The sequence below is a fragment of the Stegodyphus dumicola genome, chromosome 4 (assembly GCF_044657685.1).
Source record: "Stegodyphus dumicola isolate Sdum_Otavi_A_Nest chromosome 4, ASM4465768v1".
Classification (NCBI taxonomy): Eukaryota; Metazoa; Arthropoda; class Arachnida; order Araneae; family Eresidae; genus Stegodyphus; species Stegodyphus dumicola.
Genome location: NC_140771.1, coordinates 83,083,563 through 83,108,492, shown reverse-complemented (window position 1 = coordinate 83,108,492; position 24,930 = coordinate 83,083,563). Strand labels below are relative to the sequence as shown.

Sequence of the window (24,930 nt, the reverse complement as noted above, 5' to 3'; positions counted from 1 at the left end):
GTTTTTTCAAAAAAACTCATGTTGTCCATGTGTTTTTGTGTACGCACATGTTTGAGAACATCCGCCCTTCCACCATGTGAAATCGAAAAATCGCAACGACAGGCGGTACACATCGCAAATTCATTATATTTCCTTGAGGAAATAATGAAAGGAAAGTCAACAGTGTACGATTTTTGAAACGTATACAAATATTTCACCTTTATCGCAGACATAACAAAAGATGATAATTTCTAAAACTATTTTCCGAAGGCATGTGTACTCACACAACTCAGGACAAAATGACCGAAATAACTAAAGAACATCCAAATAACAGCTTGCTTTGTCCACATTGGTTAATATATGCCAGGTGGCATGCAGTGGAGCATGATGCCCATTGGAGAAGTGGAGAACGACATTTCTGGATATGTATATGCTCTCACTCACAAAGCAGAAGTTATCTCATTCGCAAGGTTTTGTTTAAGATATAATCTAGAGAAAATTGAGTTGCTTTCAGACGTCCAAAATCAATTTTTTTTTTTTCATATAACAAAGTAATAAGCCAAGTTTCATAAAAATCGTAAGATTTAAGAATAATTTAAGAATAAGAAAAAGTCGGGAGAAATATATTGTAAATCGGGTTGGCGGGAGAGCGGTCGCAAATCGGGAGAGTTGGCAACTCTGCAAGACTTTTAAAAGAGCTGACAAAGAACTAAAACATATTTTCAAAACTTTAAGCGACTTATCTGTGAAACAATTATTTTCTGCTAGCGGCATAAATTGGAAATTTATTGTTGAGAGGGGTCCATGGTGGGGAGGGTTTTGGAAGCGTATGGTGCGAACCATAAAATCCAAATACGCAAAATTATTGGTCGATCATCCCTTACTGTGAAAGAGCTTGAAACAGTGCTCACTGAAATCGAGGCAATGATTAAATGTAGACCAATTACCTACGTGTTTACCGATCCCAGTGAACCTTCTCCACTAACGCCCTCTCATTTTCTGGTTGGTAGACGATTACTATCTCTGCCTGCTAATAAAATAACATCAAATAATGTGATTAGATCAAGAAATTCAATTATTAAATGATATAAATACCATCAAGATATTTTAAATCATTTTTGGAACCATTGGAGATCAGAGTATCTTTTTAATCAGAGACCTGCCAATATTTGTCCTCTACAGTCTAATGCGTCTCAGTTTAAAATCAACAATATTGTCTTGATTTATGACAATAAACATCCCAAAAATCTCTGGACAATAGGTAAAATTTTGGAATTAATGCCAGACACAGATGTCAGATGGTAAAATAAGATCTTGCATAATTAAAACACCTACTGGTACCTTAAAAAAGCCTATACAAATGTTATATAATATGGAACTTAATTAATGTTTGTATTTGGTATTTTTAAGTTTGATTCTCCTGACCTCGTTGATAGGTAACATTTAATGTTTGTAAATTTTATGTGCTTATAATTATGTATGCATGTTGTCATATTTAACCATTTCTCTAGGATTGATTGTCGAAGTATTAATTGAATATTCTAGAATATATTATTAAAAGAACACTCCACTGAGTTCAGGTGGGAAGTGTTGCATAATTTGAAAGGGAAAAAGAGCTAGAGGGCGCTGATGCTCACAGGTTGTGAGAGAATAAAATTTGTTCATGTTGAAGGCGGCGGCCTAAGAATACGCTCTGTATATAGTGAATTAAAATTATATTAAAAATGTAAAAGTGTTAAAACTCATTGAACCATCATCATCTGATTTAGAAAAGCACAATTATTAAATGCGAGAAACATATACACATTTATACAGATTCTTCGTTATTTAATTTCTTGAAATATAATACAAGGTCATAAGATTTGGTGGCAACAATTTGAAAAGTTTTTCGCCGTTTATAGTTTTCAACACAAAATACCAAAACAAAATTAATAGTTCTTCAGGGTAAAATGCCTCTTTGGACTAAAGTTTTTGGCTGATCTTTAGAATATGGTAACTGGTAGTTTGGCGACATTTTGGAGGCGATAACCTGGGACTTTGGTAATAATGTGAGCAATACTCAGTTCCGATTACGCATTATTTTGTGTGAGGGAAATGAGAGATCATGGGATATGTCATGTGATATTAATGGACGAATTACGGTTCTTTAATCGGAAAAGGGGGGGAATTGGGGAAAAAATCTGGAAATTTTGTATTTGGCTTTATTCTGTGTTGTGTGAAACAGTGTTCGTTAATTTTTGGATCCCATGGCCCTAACTAAAGTGAATTCGAAATGGGTCTTTAGTGGGATTGAAAGGGGTAGTAATAAGTGTTTCTTTAAGGTTGTGCGAGATAGAAGTAAAAATGTTTTATTAAGTTATTTATTTTACCTGGTACCTTGGTGTGAACTATAAGTATGATTTTAAAGATCCTGAAACAGAAATAAGAAAAGTTTATCGGACACGTAATCAAGATTCTGAAGAAGAATAGGTAAGTTAGTATTTTTAATTATTTGAGGATATTATTTTTATGCATTGTTCTAAATGTAAGGTGGAAGTAAAGTAATTTGCATAAACGTGCATGGAAATAATTTAAATATTTGACACTAAGTATTTGTAACCATTTGTAATGTTTGCGGTATGAATTAGTTAGTGACATTTGTAATATAATAGATAATATAGAGGTAAAAGTTTTTCGATATTTTATTTATTTTATACGGGGAAATGTTCATATTTGGAAAGGGTATATACTTTTTCGTGATCAGGTAATTTCATATATGTTCTTTTTACCGGGTTTAAAGATTCAGAAAATTGTTATGCATTTTCGTGAAATTTTTTTAATTTATGAGAAAAAAGCAGTGTACATGGATATAGTGAAGAGTGTGCACAATGCCATTTTTGTGCAATTCTGGGATTTTTTTTTAAGGAAAAATAAGCCGACGTGTACATGATTTAGTGATATTTTAATTAAATGATAGTTATTTTGTGAATTTTATGTTTGTAGGAATTTGGTATACGTTTAAGTTGAAGTAAACGTGCATGGAAATAATTTAAATATTTGACACTAAGTATTTGTAATGCTTGCGGTATGAATTCGTTGGTGACGTGTATAATATAATAGATGATTTAGAGGTAAAAGTTTTTGGATATTTTATTTATTTTATATGTGGAAATGTTCATATTTGGAAAGGGTATATACTTTTTCACGATCAGGTAATTTCATATATGTTCTTTTTACCGGGTTTAAAGATTCAAAAAATTGTCATGTATTTTCGTGAAATTTTTCTAATTTATGAGAAAAAAGCAGTGTACATGGATGTAGTGAAGAGTGTGCGCAATGCCATTTTTGTGTAATTCTGGGATGTTTTTTTAAGTAAAAATAAGTCGGCGTGTACATGGTTTATGTGTATGTGTTATTTTGAAAAACGCGTAAAGAGTATGGTATTGTGCACTTTTTCCCAATTTTGCAGTGAATATTTGGCATGATTAAGCAGTTTTGTTAGATAAAATTTCTAGCATAAGTGTAATTCGGCTAGTAGATTGTTGGAAGAAGTGTTCAGTAGATAAAAAGAAAAGAAACATGTCTTTACTTCGTGAAGACAAAATGGCGGCGGGAAAAAAAAAATAGAGGGTTGCTGTAGGAGAGTTGGTTGCCAAATTTTCGCCAAAAAAACACCAAGTTACCATAATGATCAACCAAGTTTTTTTTTTTTTTTTTTTTTTTTTTTTTTTTTTTTTTTTTTTTTTCAGTTTAAATTCATCTTCTCTTACAAAACCATTTAATAATGTTCAGAAAAAGTAGATAAAAAATCTTAAATAAATAAAAAATAAAAATAAACCATTCAAAATGTATTGAGTCTCCTTGTGTCGTTGAAGATGATATGCACGTTTTTAGTTTTAATTTGAACAGTATTTCTGGAATACCCAGCATCAGATAACATTGTGTGTATTTGTTTACAAATTTCTGTATTTCGTACGGTTACATTTAATTTTTTTTGGATAATATCGCATCCCCAGATATCTATTAACTCGATTGTTTCGCTGTCAGTCCAGCAAGCAATGAGTTGCATGTCAGCCATGTTGTTTGTTAAAATTAAATGAATGGTGCAATCGTGCAGTGCAGTATGGGAAATCTCTCCATTTGCCCTGCTCCAGAGAGGTAGGAATATTATATCAAGTTCTACCTCCAATTCGGCGAGGCTGTTAATGCTTGTTCGCCATGTGAATGGGACATGTTGGAAGAAACGGTTTCCGCTACTGGTCGAATCTGCTCTTGTGAACGGGGCTTTAGAAATATATTTCAGTATGCAAAACAATATTTCCACTAGTTTCTGTGCGTTTTATATCCTACTTGTCAATCTCTCAGCTATGTACCTATGAGGTTTTACTTGATCTGAGAAAAGCTAAATAGTTCCAAAACCCCTGACAAATGTGAAGCAAATTATCACTATGTCTGAAAGTAACTACAAAATCAGATAAAAGTTTAACTTTCAGCACTCCGCATATTTTTGTACCACTGCCTACCAGCAACTCCAGCAAATTTTCACAGCTGAACAAGAGAAATAGAGTCTTATTTTAAGAATGAGAAATTTTGAGAAGAATTATACATGCTTGTGAATGCATTTAATTTTATTCATTTTATACATATGCACTTTCTTCTTGCAAATGAAAGATAAATTTTAAATTTTGTAATTCACCATGGTGTAATATCTTTGGAAGCAATCTCCCATATGTATCCTGGGTCCATTGAAGTCTTCCTGCGAATCTTCATCTTCACTTTCAATAATTCTCATTCATTGTCTCTTTGATAGTATAATTTCGGAACCAATACTTGAAGTGTCAGAATTATAATCAACATTGTCTTTTGCAATATCTTTTAACACTTAAAAATCAAACACGTCTTTACTATCATTCTAAATTCTCATCATAATAATTATTTTTCTTCAAGTTGCTAACCATAAAAAAGGTCAAAAAATGTTTTAATCGTAACAGTACAGAGACTGAGCATGTTTTAACTACAGATAACAATCATCAACACCGACGATACTTCAGCATCTTAAGCGTAATTATGCTAAAAACATTTGGCTCCGCCGAGGAGCCTACAGAGCTGCGGAAGAAATGCCGGATGGCCCTGTAGCCAATGGAGCACTAAGGGTTAAATGAATTAACACTAAGGGTTAAAAAGACCTTAGAATATAAAAGCATGTTCTTATGGTGATCCAATTAAACAGGAACAGTCAAATTAAAACTAAAAATGTGACTTAGTAGTAAATTTAATTCTAAACTGGCTCAGTAACATGTCGTAACAAACTCGTAACTCGTTGTTTTACGCGTCATTTTACTGTATTTTACGCAGTTATCACGCAACAAATTCAAACATTGGCAGCAATAATGCAAAGATGAATTATTACAAATTACCAGAGCTGGTAAAAACTAATGAAGCATGCAAGCAGAGGCCAGAAAAATATTCTGTCTTACAACTCAAAAACCTTAGTTTAAAACCTATCTAAGTGATTTTCATTCTAGTGAGGAAATGGAAAATTATAGAAAAGGCTGAAATTGTAAACAACTGCTTAATTTACATAATGACTGTCCATATCTTTGAAGAATAATTTCTTTCTCTTTATGCATTTGGTTTCTTTCTTCAATATGTCTCCTCTACATTTTAGAATTTTTGAATTTATTTAAAGATTTTTGTTATTCTAAAAGAACTAAATGCATTTTAAAATGTATAGGAAAAGGTGCTAATTTTATTTCTTCAGTAATATGAACATTCAGAATAAATATGAAATAATATATAAGGGAGGGTTACAGAGCCAGTCTAGTAGAACTTTTAGAATTTAGTGATACACCAAGTAACAAAATCTAGAAATGACAAAATTTTAGAATTTAGGAGGGCACTAGGCAGCAGAATTTAGGATCCAGAGAGATAGCGTCAGCCCACAATGCGTAGCGCCAGCCCTGTGTATGATGCACAGAGCTGTAGCTAGGGTTTCCAGTGCCTGGGGACAACTGAAGATTTTGCATCCTCTTCTGTATGCCAAGAATAAAAAACATTTCACTCTAAAATTTTGTAACATCAGTTTGGCACCCCATGGATGCTGTGCCTGAGGATAAATGGCCCCCCTTGCCCCACCACCGTTGATGCACTGAGACATATAAGATAAATCTCTTGTCAGTTTCCAATTTCTTTATTAATAGAAAAATTCCTTTCTATAAATGCCTGTCCATGTAATAAGATTAGAAGCATTTTTGATATTTTTCCTGCTTGTGTCTGGGGGAAATTAGAGAAAATAAAAGAAAGATAAACGTGTAAAAAAAAAAAAAAAAAAAAAAAAAAAAAAAAAAAAAAAAAAAGATGTCTAGTATCAGAAGTAAAACATTCAAATATTATGTATTCATTGTTCTTTCAAAAATTCTCCAAAAAGTAAGAAAATCATCACAAACTTTCTATAAAATGCATACATTACGTATTAATACACTATGAAGACATTTTTCATCTTGTTACATTTTTCTAGAATCTTCTACAATTAGTAGAAGAAATGATGTCACTGATACCAAATTCAATCACGAGGGGGGATTTTTGCTCATGTACACTGCTCAAAAAAAAAAAAAAAAAAAAAAAGGGACAGTGCTATATCTCCCAGTCTACTGGGCCGATTGACAAAATTCAAACTGCGTTTTTCATGTCTCAAAAGCGCTACTTAGGATATATATTAGATTTATATACAGCACTATTCTAACATAGGTATTTTGACACAAAATCGGACTTTTTCTGAAATAACATACCAATTTTTTTCCATATTTCGAGTCTACGACTCAAATTATTCCAGAATACCAAGTTTTGTAAAAATCGTATGAGTAGTTTTTTAAATATTAGCTCTCAAAATTTTAGCTCCTCAATGTTAATTGAATTTAGCAAATATTTATTAATATCTCTTTTTTTATTAAATTTTTTATTTTTTCTCTCACATTTCGAAATTTAGGTTCATTCCAAATAAAATTTATCAGTTTTTTGTGTTTTATTTTTTAAATTTCTATTTTTAAATAATTTTTATAAATTTTTCGAAAAAAATTTTGAATTATAACCTATAAAATTTTTATCATCATCTTAAAGTAGGTGTATTTTTAAGCATATCTGCAAAAAATTAGACTTTTTTTATTCAAAATTTTCTAAGATATACACGAATTTACATATTTTCGCGCTTTGAAATTTGGCATCTTTTTTTTGAGCAATAATAACGCCAAATGTGGTCTATGGATTTTTGTTACAGTGAATTGCCACAGCTATTTTTAACCTTAAATTTCAAGTAAAATTTTACGGAGAATTAATTATATGACATTTTTATCCTCAATGATGCGGACTAAATATTTATTAATACTATATGAAAAGCTATTTTTTTTAAATTATAGATGATATTATTCAAATTTTTAACTTTTTTTATAAATTTCTCTCTATCTTTTTTTTTTTTTTTTTTAATAAATTTTTGTAAGAGTAAATTTTTACCTTCGCCGTTTTATCGTCTGCTACTTTATTTCGTTTAAGTCGAATTGTCTAAAACTGAGAATTTTCATTTGATGTTTAATTGAATTTTATGACATTTCTAAACAAACTGTTGCTTTTGAAGTGGCTGAAAGAGCGGCTGATACTATCATCCATATTTTTAAACCACAGTATATTTTTATAGAAACATAAGATTTAGAATAATCATTTTTATAAAAGTCAAATTATGATATAAACATACAATCCTCTAGAGACTGAATTAATGGAAGTTCAATGGTTATGTAGAAATGATCTGCAGCTACTTAATGGCTGGATAAGTCAGCAGATTCTGTGGACAAGTAAGAATAATTATATAAACGACACCCAACATACTGGATTCAATTAACGACGAGGATACGATGTTTATTAAATGAATTTAAGAAGTTTTAAAACATAAAAAATCAACTCATTTTTTATCCTAAAATGTATTTTCATTGTATCTTTAAAATTCTAATTTAGAATGTAATTGTCAAGAACTGAATCCTAATCATCAGTAATATAATAAGTAATTATTACAGTTATTAATAAATCCTTCTTATAAAGTAATTGCAAATATTTCAAAAAAACTTTCTGTCTGAATGCAAATATTTTTAATTTTATATTAATCAAGATTGCATACGATATTATTTATTTGCACTTAAATTCTTACTGTCAGTTCTAGTAGAAGTTACAAATCAATTATATTTAATTAAGGATTGGATTGGATTATTTAATTATGGCAAAGCATACGAAGGCTATCTGCCTAAAGGGAGGGATGCCTTCGTGGAGGACTTTCTAAGGGAAACTGGCTCGTATACACGTTACACATGTGGAAAACCACGAAAACATCCATGCGGCCAGCCCGTTTGCGGGATTCGAACCTCGGACCGAACTGCCAGTGTTCAGCGTCTTCACTGCTCGGCCGCTGGTGGGCTATTTAATTAATGATCATCTAAGTTTACAAACAGCGTACCGTAACAGCAATTCAATTATTGGCGCCATAACTTTCATGTTACTCCCGATTGGCAAGCTAAATGATTTTTAATGAGCATTTGGGTTTTGCTAGTAACTTTACTTGGAAATCGTGCTTAAACTAGGTTAGTTGCTTATTTGAACACAGAAAGAACATGGGAGCTATTTGATTAAGATGCTTTCATAGAGAACCTTTGTAAAGAGAACCTAGAAAACTACGAAAACTAACCATGCAGACTGGGTTAGACTTCGCAACAAACAATTAGTATTTAACAATCTTCAAATGCTAGGCAACTGGTGAGGCTCCAATTAAATCTCCAATTTAATATTTTATTTGTAAATATTTAAAATATTGTTGTATTCTTAGACACAAAAAGCAGAATTTAAGCTTTGTTAACTCATTAGTAAACTACCAAGCCGTAGTGCAAATGAATATTCAATTTCTTTTGCAATAATTGTATTCACTTAATATTCTTGGAATATGAGCTAAAGAAGGAACGTTCTCGGAAGATTAAAGAAGTGTTTAAATCCAGCGATATTAGGTTTGTCTTACAAGCTTACAAGCTCAGGATCAAAACGATTCTGCAATTGCCCGAGTAGTTGACTTGTAAATGGCTGTGAATTAAGCAGATGACTTTTAATCTTACGTTTTTCGGTGAGAAAACGTATTCCAAATGTTTTGTATTGCATGACAATGCATCTTTTCATTATTCAATAACCAGTCGGAGAACCGCTTGTGTTCCGAAAATAAGTAAGTGTATCTAATCGTCCTGCATGTTCTTCAAATTTGTCTTCTTGTGATTTTTTTTCTTTCCCAAAAACTAAAGTTGCCTCTCAAAGGAAAGTGTTTTGACATTGAAGAGACAAAAAAGCGTGACATCTACTTTTAGAGGCTTGTCAAAAACAGATCTCTACAAGCCTTCTCTTCCATTACATGTTGTGCAGTCAGACAAAAAGTTGCATCAGCGTAAATTCTATAATCTACCTTTATTACACTCTGATTACTTTATTAACATAGAGTGAATATATACTAAATCTTTTACTTATGCTTAAGTAATTCAGAATTTTTGACGGAATTGTTGTCGGAACTAGGATTTAGAAGATAAGTCAAATTAAATATTTCGATAACCCAATAAATTCAAGGTTGAAGTTTCAATATTTTATTTTCGGAGGGAGGGGAAATTTTTTCAGTTTGGGTCCATTATCTTTAAGTATATTTGCTTCGATTCTTTATTTTTCCATAAAAGTGGAAAATTTACGCATGGTATACATATAACGCATAGCTCCAATTTAAAATCTAGTAATATACAGAGTGGTTATAATTAAAGTTCCACATTGAAATGGTCATAAAAGGAAAACTACTGGATCAAATATTATCAAACTTGGAAATCGTGTAAAGGATGTCACGGTAATTTATTTACTGCGAAAAAAAAGGAAATTTGAAACCTCACCACAGGGGGGGGAAATGACGCTATATGCAATATTGTTAAACGAAATGTGGGTCGGAATCTAACTTAACCTTTTGTTACACGGATTTAATATGTTGTATACCCTTTAAGAAACTTTGAAGTAGGCAAATTACCATTTAAAGGCGTTAAATTCGGTAAACGTCTAGTGCGCCATCCGTGTAAGTGAGAAATTCGTCCGTGAAAACCACGGTTTAACGATTAGAAAATGTGAGATCGCAAATCACTCGCACAAGTGCGTACAATCTGGAAATCGTTTTCTTACAGATCGATAATTTGTAATTTTTGAAGCCTGAATTCGGCACTAAAACATGAAGATACTGATTCAAAAGCTTTTAATTGATTTGGGCCAAAGAAATCCCTCATGTTATCTATCTAGTTCCATTGCATTCTTCTACAGCATTCGATTGCATAGCAGTCATTCCACACCGTTTAGTGTTGAATGACAGCTAGTTTTATAACTGAACCATTTTTCTCTGAAGAGCAGTCGACAGCTGGACCACTGCGATTGTAGCTCACTTAGAGTCAATGTTAAAATGTTTCGTGATACATGAACTGCAGTAACGTGGCATTTTAAATACTATGATTTTTATGCAGGGCTAGACCCCATCTCACGTGTGTCGTACAGTTACTTAGGCAACATTTAGCGAATGAACGTCTTATAGGCCAACACTTCCCCTCTTCCCACCAGACCTCAACCTCTGTGACTTTTGGCTATGGGGTTATCTCAAAAGCAGTTTATGGTAATAATCTAAACAATTTGGCAGAAATGAGAAATGTGATACACTGACATGTCCATAACATTCCTCCTGATATGCTAAGAGCTGCTGTTGAGAATGCAGTAACAGGATTTAACTTGCTCTCGAAAAATGCTGGACGCTACATAGAACATGCTTTGTAACACGTTTCAGAAAATATTAAACACATTTTAAACAGATGTTTTCATGTCTTATTTCATTTAACAATATTATATACAGCGCCATTTTCCCACTGGTGGTGAGTTTTTAAACTCTGTTTTTTCCTGCGGAAAATAAATTTCCATAACCTGCTTTACACGATTCCCAAGTGTGATAACATTTGGTCCTGCAGTTTTCCTTTTATGACCATTTCAAATTGAAACTTTAATTATAACCACCATGTAAATTAAAATTTAAAAGGTTGACAGTTTGTTTCAAGTCCCAGCTTTAAAAATATAGAGAGAGATATAATCTTTTATATTAATCCTCTTAGAAAGAATGTTTTAAGAAGCTAATTTTTCTCTCGCGCTATAGATTGTATAAAAAAACATGATTTTTAATATGATTTAGATTGTTTAAGCCGATATCAGAATCGGTCACTCGGTGGTACCAGAATAAACCCGGCTGATCTGTTTTATTTCTTTGTCATTTAGCAAAAATCTTTTAATTAAAATATTTATCCTTTGCACTTAGCTTTAAACTTTATTTATAGATAAAATGACTAGAAAATGAAAAGCTGTCTTCAGCTGAAATGCAATTCGTGTAATTGATATTTTAAAAAATTGACAAGAATGCAAAATTTATGGAAGTCTAGCAATCGAAAAATCTTAATTCTCTTGTGTGAGCACTGAAAATAACTGTAGAAGGAAAGAAGAAAATTAGGGAGAAAAGTAAGCAAAAATTTGCAAGGAAATTTGGCTGTCAGACATACCAAGATGTTTCAACTTTCAGGATACTTCAAAGAATTTAGGAGTTCAAAGAGAAAACACTTGGACGTGTACACCAGCAGATACCATCAATTGAGCTTGTGTTAACAGAAAAGACAAAAACGATATCATTGCAGATTAAAGTGAAGAGTGACTGGTTTTAAACTATATGGTTGTATAAATTTAAATTACGTTATAGAACATCATATCATATGATATATGGAGAATCCCATGATTTTCTCAGTCGAATTATTTGAAGATTCAGGAGTTTATTCAGTATTGTATGTGGATGTCACCTAAATGCGGTTTTTTTCCCTCCTGATGAAACAGCGGCCGAGCGGTAAAGTCGCTGAACACTGGTAGTTCGATCCGAGGTTTGAATCCCGCGAACGGGTTGCGTGCATGGGCGTTTTCGTGGTTTTCCCCACGTGTAATGTGTATGCGAGCCAGTTTCCCTTTGAAAGTCTTCCACGAAAGCATCCCTCCCCTTAGGCAGATAGCCTTAGTGAGCTTTGTCATAATTAAATAAACCAAAACCTCTTGATGAAACCAGTCTTTCCTTTCATCTCAAACCTTCAAAATGTTTAGCCTCTAAAGACTGATAAAGGCTCTGACGAAATACTTCGTGAAGAACTTTCTAAGGGAAACCAGCTGTCATACACGGTACACATGAGAAAATCCACGAAAACGCCCATGCAACCAGCCCGTTTACCGGGATTCGAACCCCGGAGTGAACTACCAGTGTTCAGCGACTTTACCGCTCGGCCGTTTGTAGGCCTTTATGAAATGGAAGGCGATAACTTTATTTAAAATTATTGTCAGAAATATCAAGATATTTCGAAGAGTTGGATACTTTTTAATATACTTGTAGAATGCCTAAAGTAAAAGAGCAAGAATAAAGTAGAATGCTTGAAGAAAAAGAGAAGAAAAAATAAATTTTTGCGTAAAATTTAGTATTAGCATTTTATTTTAATTTAAAACCTTTTAACAGGGTTGCCACTCAAACAGGAGAATGAAATTCCCTGACAACATACACATACAGTGCTGCCAGAAATTTTTTAGCTAGAGCAGCAACAGAAGAATTAAAAATTAGTACATGATGTCAGAAATATCATGATGTCTTTGTAACATCAGAGATGCATGAGCTCACATGACACCCGACTTCATCATAAATTCAAATCTGTGTGCAACAAGTTATGGATTGTTTAGATTTTTGGTCATTTTAATTACATCAGGGTTGCCCTCAAATAGGAGAATGAAATTCCCTGACTTTTCCAGGTACGTTTCGAGAAAATTCCAGTCTATTCGTGTAATGTACGTTGGCTGTGCTAAGAGGTAAATTAATTACGGTATTACTTGTACTGTGTAGCAAATTCATTTAATTATTCAATAAATCCCAGAGGACATTTATTCTTAATTATTGGTACACTTTGTTTGATAATTTTGTTTACTTTTCCACTTAAGAAACTTAATAAAATTTAAGATATATACATTGGATAACAATTGTACGTTTTATTTTAATTATTACTCATGATCATCACCAGTTCAACATGAGACTAATCCGGTTCTTATAAATCACAACGTAATGCTAAAGGTTAGATTTTAGGTAAATTTAATTTGTGTGAGATGTCTTCTTAAAAGGCACCTTAACACTTGAAAACACAAATATAATTATAATAGGAGTTGTTTTCTCCACTGAAGATTGAGATTAGAATCTGCCCAATCTGGAATAAAATAAGGCTTTTTTTGCAGACATTCTGCAGCTAAATGAAAGAAATAAATCTATTTAATGATATTTTTTTACTAAATTGAGGTATTTTATATTTATTTTACAGCATACATAAGGAAAAAATATGTGCATTAAATTTCGTGATGTCATCATACTGCTAGAATTAATTTCAGGATTATGTCAGAGAAAATTTCCTGAAATTTGGAAATATTATTTACTAATGATACATAAATTTAGAGGGAAGAAGCAACATTAAATGATATGAATAACATAAAAATAAAGATAATTACTTAAAAATTTAATTAGAATAATCAACGATATTTTAGCGAATATAGTTATATTACATGGTTATCCTAGATGATTGATTACTTTTTTTTTTTTTTTTTTTTTTTTTTTTTTTTTTTTTTTTTTACTGCAAAATTACAAGGTATTTATTAAAAAGAAAAAAAAAAAAAAAATTGCGGTAAAATCCTAGTATATGATACGGCCTTCGCATGATTTTGAAAATTGTCGCCAAGAACAAAATGACCCGTTTACTGCTCATCATCATGTCGCCAAATCCCACTGTAGCATACATGGAGATTATTCTGACCAAAGAACGTCTATGTAAAAAGCAGAGGGAAAATTTGCCAAGGTATTTGACGACGGAACGGCCAGAATTTCCCTCTCCGCGATGTGTACAAGAAATTGAGAAACACGTATTAAGAAGAAACGTTCTTTGACAAAAAAGAAAACTACGAAAATCCGTTTTTAAATTATCGCGAAAAATCCAAGAAGAGCGATGTGTACAAGAAATTGAGAAACACGTATTAAGAAGAAACGTTCTTTGACAAAAAAGAAAACTACAAAAATCCGTTTTTAAATTATTGCGAAAAATCTAAGAAGAAACGTTTTATCAAAGAACGTTTTTTCTTGGATTTTTCACAATTTTAAAAACGGATTTTCGTAGATATTCCCCCCCCCTTTTAAAATAAGTAATCCATGAATTAATTTACTTGCGCCAATAAATATTTTCTTTTCCTATAGAGTTTAAAGACACTTTAAACGATATTCATTTTATGAACTCTTGATAACGTGACCTTCGAACTTTGACACTTTCGAGCTTTGGCGACAGATATATCGCGCATGCACAGCTCTTTCCCGCTATGATGGAACCGAACCACGTCTGTTGCAGAGAGGTTTTCCTTCTTTACAACACATATTTTTTTTATTCTAACCTTCATGGTACCATATACTAGGATTAAACCCATTTTGTTTTATACGAGAACAGGTACTTTCTTTAGTTCATGCACTGCACATGCGATTCTCGAGGTTACTGGAAACCAAAAGTTGCGGGAAACTTGCCTTTCTAAAAAGACAATCAAATTGGAGCTGCGAAAATTGGCACTATGCCAGCTGCCCGAATGACACTCACACAATTCGCCAAAAAAGTGATCTCTTCCGACGTCGGCGCAAAACTCGCCTTTCTTGGTGGGATCGTTGTATGAAATTCCCTGACTTTTCCAGATTTTGACTAAAACACTTAAATTCCCTGACTTTTCCCTGAATTTTTTGGTCAATTTCCGAATTCCCTGACTTTTCCCGGTTTTCCAGGTAGTGTGGCAACCCTGTTTTAATCTTATGATATTTGATTCTTGCGATTTCAAAAATAAAATATTTGACTAAAATATGAATAACATTTTAAGAAACCAAATGTAGGATAAAATTGTATAAAAAAATGGGCACAATGATAAAACTGTTTAAAGCAGTGTATGCAAGTCATCCTAAGTTAAAATGTCGATTATACATCTCTCTTATTTATATATATCTTTTCTGAAAAGAATATTGAAAGGCGTGTTAACTGTGCTTTACTGTATTTTTCTCTTTTAATATATGCAGTTTTCAAACGCATCGTAGTCTGGGTCACAAAGTATTCTTCCGAATGCAATTCAAATAAATAAAATCAAATTCTGGAAAATTTATATTAATAAATATATTTAACATGCTCAGTTCGAAGGAATAAATAGAAAATTTTAAAAAAATTATCTGAAGAGACAATGCAACACAAACAATTAAAATAAAAGTATAAAAATTTAAAATTTACCTAAAATAATAACTATGACAAAAAATATATATAAAGAAAACTATTTGTAAAAAAATAAACGCTGCACCTTTATTTACGCAGTTCGAATAGGTAAATAGAAATTTTTAAAACAGTTATTCGAAAAAAACATGCAACTCAAACAATTAAAATGATATTCAAAAAAGAAAAAATTACTTAAAAATAATAAGTTATAATTAAAAATATAATACAAAGAATATTATTTGGAAAAAAGGAACGATGGTGACCTTTTTTCCTCTTACGGGAAAGGAAACTAGCTTGCCATATATTAAGAAGTTCGCCAAGTGAACTATTCTTGGCGCAAAGTGAAATAAAAGTGCCAACATAAATTTGTGAATTTCTTCGTAAATTTCGCTCCAAATTTTACAAAATTTCATATTTAGCCGTAATTTGAGTTGTAGAATCGAAATATGTAAAAAAATTTTTATGTTATTTTAGAAAAAGTCCAATTTCGTGTCAAAATACCTATGTTAGAATGGTGATATATACAAATCTAATATCGGGAAATATAGCACTGTACCTTTTTTTTTTTTTTTTTTTTTTTTTTTTTTTTTTTTTTGAGTAGTGTACAAGGCATGGTACGCAGCTGGTTGGTCTAATCGAGGAATCACTTGACATTTGGATAAGAGCAATGTCACTATTAGATGATGTTGGCAGGAATGGGTGAACCATGGGTGAACACAGCATCAAGAAGGAAGTGGTCAGCCTAGAGACACAACAAAACATGAGGACCGATCCATTAACAGAGTGGCACTCACAGCCCTAGATTTATCATTATCATCGATCCTACTTGAAAGTGGTGCTTCAGTGACTGTTAAGACCATTAATAAATGGCTCAGAGAAAGGGGGCTGAGCTCATGGCACTCCTTGTGCTGACTACCATTACCTCCATACACCAACAAGCCCATTTGCAGTGGTGTCGGGCACGTTCAACCTGGAATGTCACTGACTGAATTAGAATGGTCTTCAGTGATGAGTTACACTATAAACTGAGCCCTGATGACCAGCAAAGACATGTCTGGAAACGCCCCAGACAGCAGTGGGATACCAGCCTGCCCAGCAACCAGTAATATTGGTCTGAGGTGTCATTTCATTTAATAGCAGGACCCTTTTGTCATCCATGGCAACCTTGCCATGCACTGCTGTGCACTTCAGACACAGTAAACACAATAAAGTATAAGCATTTAAGTGCTTTATGTTCTATTATTTCTATAATAAGGAATTATGAGATGTGTTTTCAATAATTTTATTTACCAAAAAGTTATTTTTTTAATTTGAAGGTTCCAGCAACTGTGAATCATGAATTAAAAATATAAAAATTCTTTTTTAACTTCAAATGAAACAATTATTAATTAAAATTATATTTAAAGAAATTATTCGGGAATAAAATTATCATAAAAATTATATACATATAAATATGAATACTTACCACAACTGTACGATTTTTCATGAAGTTCATTATTTTCAAAAGCTAATGTAAGTCTAGCTAAAGAAAGTTCAATAATATTCTTTGCTTCATTTAGTAATTCTTGTTTCGTCACATTTTCTGCAAGAATATGGGAAAAAATACTTATATTCACTTATTTTAAAAAGTAGTTATAATTTACAATATATCAATTTTCAAACTATTCTTAAAACTCAATGCATTTTAAACTGGAAAAAAAAGAATACACAGATACTGAAAGTTTGTGTGGATGTACACTAAAAATTATTACTTACATATTTTTATATTATACTACAAATATAAAATACCAATTATGGTGAGGGTAATTCACACAGATAACAATCAATCCTTTGTTGAAAAAATACTCATTAATGGGCAATGTCTGAATAACCAGAACTTTAAAATACTGTATACACTCGTGTAATGTCCGCACCTAACTTTACAGATAAAATTTATGTAAAAAAAAAAAGTGGCCCGCCCAATGTTCCGCACCCAAAAAACTAAAGAATTTCTTACTTTAGAATATTTTTTTAACATCACCTTTTCCCCTTAGTCAATAAACATCTTTAAAAAAAAGAATATGCATTTGTTTTGTCTTTGATTGGAGCGAGGATGGAAAGCAGAGACTTTCGTTGCATTCTGGTGCAGCTGTTATTCAGGCATAACATCAGCACCAGCAATCCACTCGCCAAACGCGATAATAAATGATGGCAGTCCAAACAGGTTTCTCACACACTGGCTTTCAAGAAATACTGTTTTGTAATGAAATTACTTTCCCCTCCTTCCTCCTTGGAGCATTCTCATATTTCAAGCTTTCTCTTTTCATTCATAGTATCATTTGGAATTTGTGGTATTTAGCAAGTAGCGTGCTTGAAATGGGATAATACAGCAGTTTTTAAACTGAAAGTTGTAGAATTTGCGCAGGAAAATGGAAAAAGAGCAGCAGCAAGAGTATATTAGGTGAACGAAAAGTGTGTGCATAATTGGAGCAAACAGAGTGATCAACTGGCAGCAAAGAACAAAACACAATGTGCATTTCGTGGTTCGAAATGTAAGCTTCCGAACTTACAAATAAAAGTAGTTGCATATGCTCGTATGCTCAGGGGTACGCAGTAACATGGAAAATGTACCGAATAAGAGCACTTGGCCGTGGCATGAAAAGAAGACTTTCCTACATCGCAATTCAAGGCAAGTGAAGGCTGGTTGCGCCAAATGATAAAGTGAAATAGATTTTCATACAGTACGTCAGAACAGATTTTTTTAAAAAAAATTTGTGCAGGATATTAAAAAAACCAATGTTTATTTAATTTGTGTAAAAGTAAATATTAGAATTGCAAGTGTTGGTTAATTTGTGCCTCTATATTGTGCTCCTGTGTGAATTAACATGCACCGAGAGTTGATAACGTAAATGGGGTAAGTAATAATATATATATGTGAATGGGAAAAAGCAAGTTTGTAAATTTTAGGTAGCTTTTAAAGAACTTTAAATTTGATACTTTTATTACTTATGCCATTTTTTTTTCCACTTAGAACTTAACTTGACTGTTTGAAGTGAAATTTACACCCGAAATTATTTACAAGAAAACGTGTGACATTTGAACGACCTCTGTAATGTCTGTACCTGCATTTTAGAGATGTAATTTTAGTAAAAAAGTGTGGACATTACATGAGCGTATACAGTAAGATATCAGTATACAGAAGAACATAGATTTTGCAATGGAATGCATGTATGGAAATGATGCACTAACAGAGGGGGTCTTCAATCTTTCACGCCTGAGGGCCACATCAATAAATTCACAAAGATTGGCAGGCCACATGTCTGTCAAAAACTGTGTAGTCAGAAAATTTGCAGAAAAAAAGGGAGGTTTGTTTTGCAAGACTATTTGCATATATATACATTGGCATACCTGCCAACCTCTAAAGATAAAAATTCAGAAGATTTCTCCAAAAGAAGAACACGAAGAATTAATATCATGCTTTGATATTAAAAAAATAACAATTTATACAAATAGAAAAAAAGAAAATTGTACTTACATTAGTAAATCTCAATTAAGTAGTAACTAAAAAATTTATTAGGAAACATAAAACAAGAACTTAATGTTACACAAAAAAATTTTTGCAATGAATTTAGAGTGTATTTTTTGGCTTTAGCCAAAAATTCTTTGGAAAATTTCCTATCATAACAATTAGTTTCCTCATAACATTTAGCAATTAAAATGTTTTCTAGAGTTTTTGGTGAAATTAATGTACGACTCCTAATAGTGTAAAAACTGCAGTTTTCTTCCCCCCCCCAATACAAAAAATACACATCGATCAATCAATGTTACTTTACATATAATCTACGTGAATTTGTATTTTTTCCACTATTTATTTACGTATTGAAGAGTTTTCATATGCCTGAACTGAAACTTGATGTGGACAATAAGCTTCTCTGCATTATAAGCTCAGAATGTTTCCACATTAACTTTCTCTGGAACATTCAAAATTTAATATTTCATGAATGTGATGGAAAGAAATTTGCATGTAACATTAAGTCAATTTTTTTTTCGCACACCATAACATTAAAATATAGTCTCTAGTTTATAGAAGTCTACTGTCACTAGTTTTTCAAATAGAAATATCGTTTATAATGTAGATTAAAGTTGTATATTAACTTATAGTAGCAGGGAAAGAAACTAGAAAATAATTTCATTCCGTTTTGATCATTTCATTCAAATTTATACAGCAACTGACACTGAAATATTTACATGATGGCATTAAGATTACTTGCTAATTAAAAGTTCTTAATAATATAACATTTTATTTTGTAACAAAAAGGCTTGCTTTAAACTGAATAATTATAACATTACAGAATATTAAATTTATAATTAAAATTTTAAGTTTATGAATTAAAACTATGATAATTAACTAAATTTTCATACACAAATACCTCAGGAATTCTTCTGAAAGTTAAACTTAAGTTCTAATTTAGAACTTAAATATTTAAAGGTAGTATTAATAAATTTGACATTTGTGAAATTTTTAACAATTATTCAACCTGAATGACAATATTGTGCATTTCTTTTGAAGCAATTGGACATGAAACAAAGACAACAATTTTAAGATGAAGCATTGTTATTAATAACCAATAAATAAAACAAAAATGCACATAATTTGACGTAATTGACATCCAACTTGGTAAAAAGTATTTCATTCTTATAACAAAAATTTTGAGGATACGATATTGCTATCAGATATTACTAATCATGAAAGAAATGGGACATGTTTATATTACTTGATAAATTAAATAGAACAATAGTAATAAGTATAATAATTTTAGCTGTAACAGAAATAAGTGCCTTTATTTTATTTCTGACCCAACTCAATAATACTTTACACACCTAATCAGTTCGCAGGAAACATTTTTAATCATATATTTTAATTTCCACAAAAATCTCTACAGAATTTCCTTTAAAATTCATAAATGTGGTTATAAGAAGCTTACAGAACACAAGTTTAAGGCTCTATTGGTTCATCCCTGCCCCAAATTACCCGAGGGGAAAAGGATCTAAGCTTTGAATACGCTTCAGTTTTACAACTCTCTCATCTTGAATGCTTAACAGACGGAAACGAATAGGGGGAAATGTTTTTGCTGCTGGCAAAACCGTTTTGAGACACCCTGAGTCTTGGAGGCAAGCCTGTTTTGAGGACAAAAGTTGAAAATTTTGCAAGACATGTTGGTCTGTTTTCGCCATCAAAGTGAAAACCGGCAATGGGTTAAGGAACATGAAGCATATATTAGAAAAAAAGAAAACACAGAAGTCTTCTGTTGCCCAACATTGTTGGTCCAAAAATCACACTTTCAATTTTTCTGCTGCCAAAATTATTCAAAAAACATTCTTCTATTGGTGAACTGGATTTTCTAGAGGCATTTCAATTTAAAAAAATTCTTTCTGTTCTAGTTAACGACCCTAATTCCAATCCATCTTTGCCTTCAGTCTTTAAAGAAATTATGTTTTAGTTATGGTTTCATCAACAGATGGCCCCAGTAGCTTGACTCATGTCCAGTCTTTCTTATTTAATCACTATATCTTATTCGTGCATTTGCACTTTTGCAGCTGAGGCTGATGGTTTGGTAAAACCATCGAAACTAGTCCTGTGAAAATTTGAAAATATAACACTGATTTTTGTTGTTTGACTTCTAAAGTAATACATATATAAAGTTTGCTGATTTTAAGATTAGTAGACAAAAGTGGTCTACTGGTATTAATCGTCATTCCCTACATGCATTTCAATGCTATGTATCACTATATGAATATGGAACTTAACATCATACATTTCATCTAGAGGGCTGTGAATGGAAATGGAATAGCTGCTCAATGGATGTATTGAAAATGATTCCTCTGAAGACAACTACCAAATCACTAAATGTTTGAATACATTATGCACTTTTTAATAACCTCTGTATATTTCTCATCAAAAGAAGATTTAAATACCAGTTTGAATATGCTTGAAGAAATCATTCATAAATTTTCAAAATTCCATATTACAGCAGGGGATTTCAACTTTCACAGTATCTCTTGAGGTGTATCCAAGAAATGACATCAGAGGAACAATCCTAGATTTTATTTCTGCTAAAAACCTTGCCCTCCATAGTAGCACATTTGCTCCTCTAACACTTAAAGCATCAAAAGAGCCCACATAACTTTATCATCATATTGCTTAAGCAACAATATTATTAACTGGCAAGTACATAATGAATTCATCATTTCTGATCACAAGACTATCTCTTTTGAAATAGAAAACCAAAACTCGAATATCACAACCAAACACTACAAGATACCAAAAAGTAAAGGCAAGAAATTTACCAATATTATTTCCAAAGAATTATTTCCAATTCATCAAAAAATAAAGGCTGTTAACTCAAGAACAAATTTAATGAAGTTGCCAAGATTTAAATAACAAAAATAAAACAGTGTCGTATCAAGACTTTTCAAATGAAGGTCTTGATACAACACTTTTATTTTTATTGCAAATAAATAAATACAGTTATTACAAATAAATAAAATAAACTGGTGAACATCTGAATTAACAATGGAACAAAAGTAAAACCAAAGCACTTCAAAGATAAATGAAAGTATCAAGCAAATTTTGAACCAGATAATAATGTAACAATATCATGTATAGAGTGATAAATGTAAATCCAGGTGAAAATATCATATATAGAATGATAAATGTAAATCCATGTGAAAATATGTTAGGATACCAACAGAGCTCAAAAACTGAAAGATGGGATTCCACAGAAGCCACTGGCAGTGGCAGGGCCAGCGGTGTTGAATGGATAAAGAAAAGAAGACTCTAGAGATCATCTGGAACTATGGGATGCTGATGTATCTAGTTAATCAGTGGATCGAAGCAACACTTGCTTCACTATTTTAATAAATAACTGGTGCCCCCTTTACTTCTACCTATACCTAAATTTGCCCTTTTTAATTTATAACCCTTTAACTGTCAAGTTATTTTGATGATTTGGGTACACAAATTGTCAAATTTTTTTATTGGAAAAACCAAATGTAGCCAAAATAAACATCTCCCGATATATATTCGGGTATGACAATACGATGCACTCAAAAAAAAAAAAAAATTACCCCGAGAAATACTCGGGCGTGACATTTTCGAACACCAGTGCTGTGCCCGAGATAATCTCGGGCATGACAGTTAAAAGGTTAACCACAGTTGTGCATCTTGTACCACTACAAATGGTTGCACATTTGAGCACCTAGTGTAAAAAACTGAATTGTTACAATATTTGATTCTTACTTACCTGTTGTCCATATTTATCTTAAATACTGTTGTGTCTAGCGGTGTGGGTTCAGTGAAGTGCATGACGCAACCAAAACAGACCAGTTCAAGGCACAAACATTTATTTCTAACTCATAAGACAGCAGCGATGCACTATTTACGCAGTTACATTACATTCTACTCTACTCTCGTTCACAGAGGTTGTCAGGTATAAGAGTACTGATACTCTCAAAATCAGATGCTACATCCCTCCCCACTTATTTAGAGATTCAATCTCTGAAGAGCTTTGCGGATGCGCGAAGATCGTCTAAGTTCAGGCTGGAGTTCCTGCAACTCTTTATCAGGATTCACTGGAATGACTGGCTCAGTTTTCCTTGGAACTGACAATGTTTCAAGTCCGGCTGAAATTTGCACAGCTTCACTTCTTTGTTCGATGTCCTTTGTCCGGAGCCTGTGGCTTCACGTTGCCATCTGAAGTAGCAGCCATACGAGGTTCATAGATTACCGGTGCAGACGGAACCTCGCTCCCTACCACCGATCTGATCGACGTGCCGGCGCATTAAAGTTCCTTGAACGTCAATGGTTATAATGCAGCACTCCATCCTTATTTGTCACTCTGCCAATTTTCCATTGGGAATTTGCCGATCTATAATCCCAAATGGCAACCGTTTCTCCGATCTCAAAATTTCTGTCTTTGAAATCATAAGTATTCTTTCTGATGCATTCTTCCACTCTTCGTTTAAGATTTGGAACAGCTAAATCAATCCGAGTTCTAATTTCTCTTTTTTAAGAATAACATTGCTGGACTTAACAAGGTTGTCATGTTCGGTGCCTTTCTATAATTCATGAGGAATATGGCAAGTGTTTGCTTAATATTTCTTGGATAACCTTGCATTGCACGTAATGCTTGTTTAACTGTGTAAACGTACCGCTCTGCTTGCCCGTTACTTGCCGGTTTAAATGGAGCACATGTTTTGAGTTTAATTCCATTATTCCTTATAAAAGTTTCAAATTCCCCCGATGTGAACTAAGGACTACTGTCACTCACTACTACTAAAAGCAAGTCCGTATCTTGCAAAACAGCAAACATTCAATTGTCTGAAACATTCAATTGTCTGAAAGAAATTTGTTGACTTTAAAGTATACACTTCTAGCCATTTAGAATGTGCATCAATGATAACCAAGAACATTTGTTCAAAAATAGGGCCTGCAAAATCTATGTGAATGCATTCCCAAGGCGCACTTAGATATTCCCAGTGATGGACTCTTGCCCTTACTGGATCTGATTTGAACTTAATACAATCGACACAGTTTCTCGAAACTTCTTCAATATCATGATCAATTCCCTTCCAAAAGACGTAGGATCTGGCGATTGCCTTCATTTTAACGATTCCTATATGTCCTTGGTGTAAGTCTTCGAGAATTTTAACTCAGTGTTTTTTCAGAACAACTACCCTCTGACCACTCATTATACAGTCATCTTGTAAGGTGTACTCTGCTTCCCTACCTTCCAAACTTTCTCCAGATTTTAATTTCATATAAAGACGATTTAATTCTTCATCAGCTCGCGTTTCCCGAGCTATCTCCCTAGCTGTTACCGGAAGAGTTTCAATTTGGGAGAGTTGGAATATTTCAACATCATCCCTAATGCTTAAGTCTTCGGACTTATGAGGCAGGTGCGACAGGCAGTCAGCATTACCGTGTTCCTTGGTATTTCGATACACAATATCAAACTGATATGCCTGCAATATCAGTGCATAATGTAAAAGTCGGATGGCTGTGAGGATAGGAAGTCCTCTTTTCGATTTGAAAATAGCCACTAAAGGTTTATGATCTGTCACCAGAGAAAACATAGACTCCAACCTTCAGCAAACCTTGTCAGTAGTCAACGCGCGAACGACATTTTTACAATAAAATTTACAATTTTACAATAAAATGTGCGCATAGCGTATGTTGTAATTAACCATTCATTAATTTTAAATTAATAATTAATTGTAATCAATTTTATTACATTTAAAATCCATATACATATAAAACTGAATAATTAAAAATATACCTTGTAAATTATATGCACATTTAATTAGAAATTTTCTTTTAACTCCTCAAGCATTCACTAATAAAAAGTACTTCAAATCACTACTAATCATAGAAAAAATCAGAAGCTATAAATCATATCTTTATTCTGGATATGATTTCTACAGGGAAATAAAATTTAAATAACCAAGAATGATACATATAAGTATTAAACAAAATACGCATAATTTATGAATGCAAAGATTTATATGTAGCATGCTT

The 24,930-nt window shown here is 32.4% G+C and overlaps 1 protein-coding gene across 1 annotated transcript in view; it reads right to left on the bottom strand.

Moving 5' to 3' along the window:
• Window positions 1-24,930, bottom strand: part of Sse (extra spindle pole bodies like 1, separase) — a 207,686-nt gene that overhangs the window by 128,423 nt on the left and 54,333 nt on the right. The window contains exon 5 of the mRNA XM_085815136.1: window positions 16,840-16,956. Within this exon, the coding sequence (XP_085671262.1) occupies window positions 16,840-16,956 (117 nt within the window). The remainder of the gene's footprint in view (window positions 1-16,839; window positions 16,957-24,930) is intronic.